The 11,703-nt window shown below is 46.7% G+C and overlaps 1 protein-coding gene across 1 annotated transcript in view; it reads right to left on the reverse strand.

Moving 5' to 3' along the window:
* Positions 1–11,703, reverse strand: part of LOC106592337 (replication protein A 70 kDa DNA-binding subunit) — a 73,484-nt gene that overhangs the window by 51,509 nt on the left and 10,272 nt on the right. The window contains exons 3-5 of the mRNA XM_082957580.1: positions 9,243–9,345; positions 8,881–8,949; positions 4,475–4,667 (exon numbers count right to left, since the gene is read on the reverse strand). Coding sequence (XP_082813706.1) covers positions 4,475–4,667; positions 8,881–8,949; positions 9,243–9,345 — 365 coding nt within the window. The remainder of the gene's footprint in view (positions 1–4,474; positions 4,668–8,880; positions 8,950–9,242; positions 9,346–11,703) is intronic.

An 11,703-nucleotide genomic window follows, 5' to 3' on the forward strand; every position in this document is an offset into this window, starting at 1 on the left:
GGAGGAGGCAGAGACAGAGCGGGGGAAGGAGGGGAGAGAGAGGGGAAGGGGGACAGGGAGAGAGGAGGAGAGAGAGTGAGAGAGGAGGGATAGAGAGACGGAGGGTGAGAGAGAGGGGAGGGGAAAGGAAGGAAGAGCGAGGGGAAGGAGGGGGAGAGGAGGAGAGGGAGAGGAGGAGGGAAAAATAGAGAGGGGGAGAGGGAGAGAGGAGAGGGGAGGGAGAGGGGAGGCAGAGAGAGAGGGGAGGAGGAGGAGGGAAGAGAGGGAGAGAGAAGAAAGAGGGGAGAAAGGAAGAAAGAGGGAGGAGACAGAGACAGAGCGGGGGAAGGAGGGGAGAGAGAGGGGAGGGGAAAGGAGGGAAGAGCAAGGGGAAAGAGGGGGAGAGGAGAGAGGGGGGAGAGGGAGAGGAGGGGGGAAAAATAGAGAGGGGGAGAGGGAGAGAGGAGACAGGGGGGAGAGGGGGAGAGGGAGAGGAGGAGGGAAAAATAGAGAGGGGGAGAGGGAGGAGAGGAGAGGGGAGGGAGAAGGGGGAGGGGAGGCAGAGAGAGAAGGGAGAGAGGGAGGGAGAACAATGGGGAGAGAGAGAGGGGGAGAGTTGGGGAGGGAGAACGAGTGGGGACGGAGAGAGGGGAGGAGGAGGAGGGAAGAGGGAGAGAGGGAGAGAGAAGGAGGAGGGGAGAAAGGAAGAAAGAGGGAGGAGGCAGAGAGAGACAGAGCGGGGGAAGGAGGGGAGAGAGAGGGGAAGGGGGACAGGGAGAGAGGAGGAGAGGGAGTGAGAGAGGAGGGATAGAGAGACGGAGGGTGAGAGAGAGGGGAGGGGAAAGGAGGGAAGAGCAAGGGGAAAGAGGGGGAGAGGAGAGAGAGGGAGAGGAGGGGGGAAAATAGAGAGGGGGAGAGGGAGAGAGGAGACAGGGGGGAGAGGGGGAGAGGGAGAGGAGGAGGGAAAAATAGAGAGGGGGAGAGGGAGGAGAGGAGAGGGGAGGGAGAGGGGGAGGGGAGGCAGAGAGAGAAGGGAGAGATGGAGGGAGAACAATGGGGAGAGAGAGAGGGGGAGAGTTGTGGAGGGAGAACGAGTGGGGACGGAGAGAGGGGAGGAGGAGGAGGGAAGAGGGAGAGAGGGAGAGAGTAGGAGGAGGGGAGAAAGGAAGAAAGAGGGAGGAGGCAGAGACAGAGACAGAGCGGGGGAAGGAGGGGAGAGAGAGGGGAAGGGGGACAGGGAGAGAGGAGGAGAGGGAGTGAGAGAGGAGGGATAGAGAGACGGAGGGTGAGAGAGAGGGGAGGGGAAAGGAGGGAAGAGAGAGGGGAAGGAGGGGGAGAGGAGAGAGGGGGGAGAGGGGGAGAGGGAGAGGAGGAGGGAAAAATAGAGAGGGGGAGAGGGAGAGAGGATGGGGGAGAGAGAGGGGGAGAGGAGGAGAGAGATAAAGGGGAGAGAGGAGGGGAGAGAGCAGGGAGGAGACAGAGGGGGACAGAGATGGGTAGTGGAGGTGAGAGAGAGATAGGCGCAAACAGAGGGGGAGAGAGGGGGGAGATAGAGGAGAAAGAGAAACTGGGAGAGAGAGGAGAGAGAGAGATGGGGTAGAGAGGGAGAGAGAGAGGAGAGAGAGGCGGGGAGAGAGAGAGAGAGAGGGAGAGAGAGGAGCTTCAGCTTATGAAACATGGGACCAACACTTTACATGTTGCATTTATACACTGCTCAAAAAAATAAAGGGAACACTTAAACAACACAATGTAACTCCAAGTCAATCACACTTCTGTGAAATCAAACTGTCCACTTAGGAAGCAACACTGATTGACAATAAATGTCACATGCTGTTGTGCAAATGGAATAGACAACAGGTGGAAATTATAGGCAATTAGCAAGACACCCCCAATAAATGAGTGGTTCTGCAGGTGGGGACCACAGACCACTTCTCAGTTCCTATGCTTCCTGGCTGATGTTTTGGTCACTTTTGAATGCTGGCGGTGCTTTCACTCTAGTGGTAGCATGAGACGGAGTCTACAACCCACACAAGTGGCTCAGGTAGTGCAGCTCATCCAGGATGGCACATCAATGCGAGCTGTGGCAAGAAGGTTTGCTGTGTCTGTCAGCGTAGTGTCCAGAGCATGGAGGTGCTACCAGGAGACAGGCCAGTACATCAGGAGACGTGGAGGAGGCCGTAGGAAGGCAACAACCCAGCAGCAGGACCGCTACCTCCGCCTTTGTGCAAGGAGGAGCAGGAGAAGCACTGCCAGAGCCCTGCAAAATGACGTCCAGCAGGCCACAAATGTGCATGTGTCTGCTCAAACGGTCAGAAACAGACTCCATGAGGGTGGTATGAGGGCCCGACATCCACAGGTGGGGGTTGTGCTTACAGCCCAACACCGTGCAGGACGTTTGGCATTTGCCAGAGAACACCAAGATTGGCAAATTCGCCACTGGCGCCCTGTGCTCTTCACAGATGAAAGCAGGTTCACATTGAGCACATGTGACAGACGTGACAGAGTCTGGAGATGCCGTGGAGAACGTTCTGCTGCCTGCAACATCCTCCAGCATGACCGGTTTGGCGGTGGGTCAGTCATGGTGTGGGGTGGCATTTCTTTGGGGGGCCGCACAGCCCTCCATGTGCTCGCCAGAGGTAGCCTGACTGCCATTAGGTACCGAGATGAGATCCTCAGACCCCTTGTGAGACCATATACTGGTGCGGTTGGCCCTGGGTTCCTCCTAATGCAAGACAATGCTAGACCTCATGTGGCTGGAGTGTGTCAGCAGTTCCTGCAAGTAGAAGGCATTGATGCTATGAACTGGCCCGCCCGTTCCCCAGACCTGAATCCAATTGAGCACATCTGGGACATCATGTCTCGCTCCATCCACCAACGCCACGTTGCACCACAGACTGTCCAGGAGTTGGCGGATGCTTTAGTCCAGGTCTGGGAGGAGATCCCTCAGGAGACCATCCGCCACCTCATCAGGAGCATGCCCAGGCGTTGTAGGGAGGTCATACAGGCACGTGGAGGCCACACACACTACTGAGCCTCATTTTGACTTGTTTTAAGGACATTACATCAAAGTTGGATCAGCCTGTAGTGTGGTTTTCCACTTTAATTTTGAGTGTGACTCCAAATCCAGACCTCCATGGGTTGATAAATTGGATTTCCTTTGATTATTTTTGTGTGATTTTGTTTTCAGCACATTCAACTATGTAAAGAAAAAAGTATTTAATAAGATTATTTATTTCATTCAGATCTAGGATGTGTTGTTTAAGTGTTCCCTTTATTTTTTTGAGCAGTATATTTTTGTTCAGTCCCTTAACCACTCCTCAACCCCATCCCAAACCAACCAAACCCAGTCGACCCAACACAACCCAACCAAACATACTAACCAGCCAACCAACCCAAACAACCCACCCAACACAACCCATCCAACCAACCAACCCATCCAACCAACCAACCCAACCATCCAACCAACCCAACCAAACATACTAACCAGCCAACCAACCCAAACAACCCACCCAACACAACCCATCCAACCAACCAACCCATCCAACCAACCAACCCAACCATCCAACCAACCCAACCAAACATACTAACCAGCCAACCAACCCAAACAACCCACCCAACACAACCCATCCAACCAACCAACCCATCCAACCAACCAACCCAACCATCCAACCAACCCATCCATCCAACCAACCCAACCAAACATACTAACCAGCCAACCAACCCAAACAACCCACCCAACACAACCCATCCATCCAACCAACCAACCCAACCAACCAACCCATCCAACCAACCAACCCAACCATCCAACCAACCCAACCAAACATACTAACCAGCCAACCAACCCAAACAACCCACCCAACACAACCCATCCATCCAACCAACCCATCCAACCAACCAACCCAACCTACCAAACCCATCACAACCCAAGTGTGTTGAAGCTCCAATTAAACCTCCAGAAAAAGTAGTGACTTCATCATAATATGCTTCCTCATCCTCTCCATTCAGTCCAAATGAAGAAAGTCTTCACACTATCTGACCTCATGTAGAAGAGGAGTGACAGCCAATCAGAACTAAAATACTGGCAAATGTCAGCCCAATCTGCATCGAGCCCTTCTAATTTACCTGGCAAGGCTGGGAGATAAGACAGGGAAGGGATATGAGGGAGGAATGGAGGTGAGGGATGGAGGGAAACAGGGAGAGGAGATGGAGGGGTTAGGACATGTTTATAATAAACTGTGGATTAAACGTTCTCATCTCTTTATCTCTTCTCCATCTATGTAACTGTCTATCTAAATTACTTGCCCACTGACTGTCTGACGCTGTACTCAGTCCATCTGTCTATCACCCCCTCCCACCTTTCTTTCTTCCTTTCCTCCCTTTCCTCCCTTTCTCTTCTCTCATCACACCCCCTTCCTTTCCCCCCCAAATATAACTCAATTTCTCACCCCCTTACTCCGCCACAATCTCCAACCCCGCCCCCCCCCCCCCAAATCACCGATGATGTCGTCCTTCTCCATGTGCTCCAACTGAGCGATGGGTCTGAAGTCACACTCCACCATGGGAAGGTTCTGGTCGTCCTCACACGGCACGATGGATGTCACATTTCGAAGGATGATCTCATAGTTGTTCTTCGAGGTAATATACTTCTTATTGGTTTCCTTTACTTTGCCCTCTGAGATGTAGTACACCTAGAGAGAGAGAGATAAACAGATACAGAGAGAAAGAGACAGAGAGAGACACAGAGAGAGAGAGTGAGACAGAGAGACAGAGAGAGAGAGTGAGACAGAGAGAGACAGAGGTTAGATTGCTTTAGGGTGCTCTGAGAGAGAGGGAGTGAGAGGATTTTGGGGGAGGGAGTGAGATGGATTGAGGGAGAGGGAGTGAGATGGATTGATCATTTCAAAAGCAAACATACAACACATCACCTGCCAGCAAGTTAACTCTTATAAAATAGGGTTTGGAGAAATCTGCAGTCTTATTGGTCACACAAAGCCATGAAAACAACTCCGATAACTTTACAGGGATAGACTCGTCATTATTTCGGCTATGTTTCAAGGTAACACTGTCATATTATGTACCACCTCTCCAAATAGTGTAACTCAATCGAGTCTTTCAGGTTGCTATACTATCAATCCCATCAGGACCACTACCTCTCTAATACTCCAGGAAAGAGAGGTGCTGCAGAGTGACTCAGCTAAAAACAGATCTCTCTCTCTCCCTCTCTCTCTCCCTCCAAAACACAACACATTTTTACCTATAGTAAATACTACAGAATTTATTTTGCATATACCCTGCCCATTTCCCTCCACCCATATACCAATTTCTGCCACCCATAAGTGAGAAACCTACATGTCAAGTATAGACCATATACTGTGTTCCCTACAGGTTATAAAAAAGACCAGAAGCTCTGAACTCCCTGTTCAGACACAGTCCTACCTACAGGTTAATGAAAAGACCAGAAGCTATGAACTCCCTGTTCAGACACAGTCCTACCTACAGGTTAATGAAAAGACCAGAAGCTATGAACTCCCTGTTCAGACACAGTCCTACCTACAGGTTAATGAAAAGACCAGAAGCTATGAACTCCCTGTTCAGACACAGTCCTACCTACAGGTTATAGAAAAGACCAGAAGCTATGAACTCCCTGTTCAGACACAGTCCTACCTACAGGTTATAGAAAAGACCAGAAGCTATGAACTCCCTGTTCAGACACAGTCCTACCTACAGGTTATAGAAAAGACCAGAAGCTATGAACTCCCTGTTCAGACACAGTCCTACCTACAGGTTATAGAAAAGACCAGAAGCACTGAACTCCCTGTTCAGACACAGTCCTACCTACAGGTTATAGAAAAGACCAGAAGCTATGAACTCCCTGTTCAGACACAGTCCTACCTACAGGTTATAGAAAAGACCAGAAGCTATGAACTCCCTGTTCAGACACAGTCCTACCTACAGGTTATAGAAAAGACCAGAAGCTATGAACTCCCTGTTCAGACACAGTCCTACCTACAGGTTATAGAAAAGACCAGAAGCTATGAACTCCCTGTTCAGACACAGTCCTACCTACAGGTTATAGAAAAGACCAGAAGCTATGAACTCCCTGTTCAGACACAGTCCTACCTACAGGTTAATGAAAAGACCAGAAGCTATGAACTCCCTGTTCAGACACAGTCCTACCTACAGGTTATAGAAAAGACCAGAAGCTATGAACTCCCTGTTCAGACACAGTCCTACCTACAGGTTATAGAAAAGACCAGAAGCTATGAACTCCCTGTTCAGACACAGTCCTACCTACAGGTTATAGAAAAGACCAGAAGCTATGAACTCCCTGTTCAGACACAGTCCTACCTACAGGTTATAGAAAAGACCAGAAGCTATGAACTCCCTGTTCAGACACAGTCCTACCTACAGGTTATGGAAACGTTACTCTTTTATTTTTTTCCCCCAGTAGGTTTCCTAAAGGAGAAAGCCCCCCCACTTCTAAGTCAATGGTAATAAAACATAAACACTACAGTAAATTACAATCCGCAAAAACACTACATTAATTACTATAGCATTTACTACAGTATTTATACTATAATTCACTCTAAATGATCTAATACTGCAGTATACTACAGTAAATACTACAGTAAATACTAAGACCCAAAAAACACTACAGTGACTCCTACAGTAAAGTCAGCAAAAACACTAAAGTGAATGCTATAGTATAGTATTTATAGTATACAGTGCTTTCTGAAAGTATTCAGACCCTTGACTTTTTCCACATTTTCTTACGTTAGTCTTATTCCAAAATTGATTCAATGACAAAAACAATCTACACACAATACCCCATAATGACAAAGCGAAAACAGATTTGTAGAATAGTTTGCAAATGTATTAAATATAAATAACAGAAATATCTTATTTACAGAAGTATTCAGACCCTTTCCTATGAGACTCGAAATTGAGCTTAGGTGCATCCTGTTTCCATCGGTCGTCTTTGAGATGTCTCTACAACCTGATTGGAGTCCACCAGTGGTCAATTAAATTGATTGAACATGACTTGGAAAGGCACACACCTGTCTATATAAGGTCCCACAGTTGACAGTGCATGTCAGAGCAAAAACCAAGCCATGAGGTCGAAGGAATTGTCATTAGATCTCCGAGACAGGATTGTGTCGAGGCACAAAGAGCTCTATAGTTCCTCTGTGGGGATGGGAGAACCTTCCAGAAGGTTCTTTGCAGCACTCCACCAATCAGGCCTTCATGGTAGACTGGCCAGACAGAAGCCACTCCTCAGTAAAAGGCACATGACAGCCAGCTTGGAGTTTGCTAAAAGCCACCTAAAGACTCCCAGACCATGAGAAACAAGATTCTCTGGTCTGATGAAACCAAGATGGAGCTTTTTGGCCTGAATGCCAAGTGTCACTTCTGGAGGAAACCTTACACCATCCCTACGGTGAAGCACGGTGGTGGCAGCATCATAATGTGGGAATGTTTTTCAGCAGCAGGGACTGGGAGACTAGTCAGGATCGAGGCAAAGATGAACAGAGCAAAGTACAGAGAGATCTTTGATGAAAACCTGCCCCAGAGTGCTCAGGACCTCAGACTGGGGCGAAGGTTCACCTTCCAACAAGACAACAACCCTTTGCACACAGCCAAGACAATGCAGGAGTCTGAATGTCCTTGAGTGTTCCAGCCGGAGCCCGGACTTGAACCCGATCAAACAACTCTGGAGAGACCTGAAAATAGCTGTGCAGCAACGCTCCCCATCCAACCTTACAGAGCTTGAGAGGATCTGCAGAGAAGAATGGGAGAAACTCCACAAATACAGGTGTGCCGAGCTTGTAGCATCATACCCAAGAAGATTCAAGGCTGTAATCGCTGCCAAAGGTGCTTCAACAAAGTACTTAGCAAAGGTTCTGAACACTGGGATGTGATGAACACACATCACATCCCTGTCAATACCAGACCAGACCAAACCAGATTGACTTTCTCATCCCATGAGCCACCACTCACATCCCTGTCAATACCAGACCAGATAGAGACATTCATATATTTTATTTAGAATTGTATCTATTTATTTATATATTATAGGGCAATAGGGCACAAATGGAAACTCTAATTGAGTTATTATTGAACTATGTACAGAGACTGAAGAGAAAGCTGTACAAGCACATGTGTTTTACAAGTACAGTCAAGTACAATCTAGTACAGGGTTGGGTCAATTCTATTTCAATTCCAGTGAATTCTGGAAGAATACTAAAATTCCAATTCTCTTCAATGCTTCTCAATGAGGAGGATTTAGAATTGAAATTTAGTTTACTTTCTGAATTGAAATGGAATTGACCCCACCCGTGGTACAGCAGCTGTATGTACTGTTCCAGTGGGGATCACAGGACAACTCGCTGTGAAAGGTAAAACAATGATCACAGGTCACCTCACCGTGAAAGGTAAAACAATGATCACAGGTCACCTCACTGTGAAAGCTAAAACAATGATCACAGGTCACCTCAGTGTGAAAGGTAAAACAATGATCACAGGTCACCTCACTGTGAAAGGTAAAACAATGATCACAGGTCACTTCACCGTGAAAGGTAAAACAATGATCACAGGTCACCTCACTGTGAAAGGTAAAACAATGATCACAGGTCACCTCACCGTGAAAGGTAAAACAATTATCACAGGTCACCTCACTGTGAAAGGTAAAACAATGATCACAGGTCACCTCAGTGTGAAAGGTAAAACAATGATCACAGGTCACCTCACCGTGAAAGGTAAAACAATTATCACAGGTCACCTCACTGTGAAAGGTAAAACAATGATCACAGGTCACCTCAGAGTGTGAGTATCTCTTCTCTGTAGCTAGATGCGGTCAGGACAGAGTTATGGTATGGTAAGCATCAATACAGACAGGCTCACCTTGCCCGTCTCCAGCAAAGGGAAGAACTTGTCCACTTCCTTGTTGAAGGCTGTTACGCTGATCTCCCCCTGTCAATCACAGAGACACTGTCAGCACAGCGTCAATCAACAGTTTACTGAGAAACTGTCACACACACGTGCATGCACACACAAAACTGTCAGCAGTGTCACTCAAGGAGAAACTTTAACTACTACACAGTAGATAGTTGTCTGACATACAGAGACATTGAAGGTGACAGAAGATATGAGGACTAGAGTATAAGAACACGCACACACACACACACACACACACACACACACACACACACACACACACACACCACACACACACACACACACACACACAGGAGAGTCATACTCACGCTCTCGTCCACGATCTCAAAGTTGAATAATTTTCCCTCTCCTTTTGGGTTGCTCCAAGGAGAAATGTTGTTCTTTTTGGTGACCCGGGCCCTGATGGTCCATCTGGGGAGGGAGAGAGAGAATCTACTCTTATTGGTGACCTCAGTAAAAGGCACATGACAGCCCGCTTGGAGTTTGCCAAAAGGCACCTAAAGACTCTCAGAACATGAGAAACATGATTCTCTGGTCTGATGAAACCAAGAATAAACTATTTGGCCTGAATGCCAAGCGTCACTTCTGGAGGAAACCTTACACCATCCCCACGGTGAAGCATCATGCTGTGGGGATGTTTTTCAGCAGCAGGGACTGGAAGACTAGTCAGGATCAAGGCAAAGATGAATAAAGTACAGAGAGATCCTTGATGAAAACCTGCTCCAGAGCGCTCAGGACCTCAGACTGGGGCAAAGGTCCACCTTCCAACAGAACAACAACCCTAAGCACACAGCCAAGACAACACAAGAGTGGCATCGGTACAAGTCTCTGAATGTCCTTGAGTGGCCCAGCCAGAGCCCGGACTTGAACCTAATCGAACATCTCTGAGGAGACCTGAAAATAGCTGTGCAGCAACGCTCCCCATCCAACCTGACAGAGCTTGAGAGGATCTGCAGAGAAGAAACTCCCCAAATACAGGTGTGCCGAGCTTGTAGCATTTTACCCAAGAAGACTCAAGGCTGTAATCGCTGCCAAAGGTGCTTCAACAAAGTACTGAGTAAAGGGTCTGAATACTTATGTAAATGTGATATTTCTGGGGGGTTTTGGCGATGGGTGGGATTTGCAAAAATTTCTCAAAACCTGTTTTTCTTTGTCATTATGGGGTATTGTGTGTATATTGATGATTTTAGAACAAGGCTGTAACCTAACAAAATGTCGAAAAAGTCAAGGGGTATTCAGACCCCTTGACTTTTTCATTTTTTTTCATTAATAAAGGTGTTATTTGTTGGTATTCGTTGAAACATGCTGTTTGTTAACATAGTAAATAACTGGTATGGTAAATATCAGTTGAGAGAGTACAATAAAATAAAATGTTACAGAATTCCTTTCATTCACTAGTATTCCAGCTAAGATAAGCTCACCCCCTCTGTCCCACTGTGCAGCCAACATAAAGAACAAGGAGAAGAAGAACACTGAAAGCAACAACAAAAAAACGATCATTGTTTACATTTCCAGTTCCACCATAATCTCCATGTAACCTACTTTACTTTCTGTTAACTTTGTTTCCACAGCAACTACAAAATTCAGTAGTTGTGCGTCCCAAGTGGCAGCCTACTCCCTATATAGCGCACTACATTTGACCAAGGCCCATAGGTCTAAATAAGGAGAAGAGTGCCATTTGGGACACATCCTGACAGTTTTCTAACACCTGGATGATGCATTTGGAAATCCACTCAGTTTTACATTAAAGGAGCAATCAGAAGTTCCCACCTCAATTTTTGGACTTCTACATGTATGATATGTACCCATTGATTCTTGAAGAATATAATTTATAAATGCCTCATTACCGTAGTTCAACTGTCGTACCCCATCAGAACCCAAAATATTAACTTGTTTTACTCCAATGTTTGTAAACAAAGAAAATATAAACAAACACTATATACAGCGGTTTCAGAAGGTATCCACACCCACTAACTTCTTCCACATGTTGTTGTCTTACAGCCTGAATTTAAATTGGATAGAATTGAGATTTGTCACAGGCCAACATACAATACCCCATAATGTCAAAGTGGAATTATGTTTTTTGAAATTTTTACGAATGAATAAAAAATGAAAAGCTGAAATGTCTTGATTCAATAAGTATTCAACCCCTTTGTTATGGTAAGCCTGAATAAGTTCAGAAGTAAACATTTGCTAAACAAGTCAAATAATAAGTTGCATGGACTCACTCTTTGTGCAATAATAGTGTTTAACATGATTTTTGAATGACTACCTCATCTCTGTACCCTACACATACAAGTATCTGTAAGGTCCCTGTCAGGCGTGTGCGTACTGGTAGCGAAGTCAGGTGCAGGAGAGCAGAGATTTGTGAACAGGCGCACACTTTGAGGCAAAAGTGCAAATCGCGCAAAACAGTCGGAAGAATTATGTTTAACAATAAACATCTTCGTGAAATACCACGGAAAAAACAAACCAGTCTGGCGCGTCAACAACAAACACATAACACAAACAATCCTACACAAAGACATGATGGGGAACAGAGGAATAAATACATGTAGATTGATTGGGGAATGAAAACCAGGTGTGCAGGGAACAAGACAAAACAAATGGATACATGAAAAATGGAGCGGCGATGGCTAGAAAGCCGGTGACGTCGACCGCCGAACGCCACCCGAACACGGAGAGGAGCCGACTTCGGCGGAAGTCGTGACAGTCCCTCATTCGAGCATTGAATTTCAAACACAGATTGAACCACAAAGACAAGGGAGG

This window comes from Salmo salar, chromosome 11, assembly GCF_965601325.2.
Source record: "Salmo salar chromosome 11, fSalSal1, whole genome shotgun sequence".
Classification (NCBI taxonomy): domain Eukaryota; kingdom Metazoa; phylum Chordata; class Actinopteri; order Salmoniformes; family Salmonidae; genus Salmo; species Salmo salar.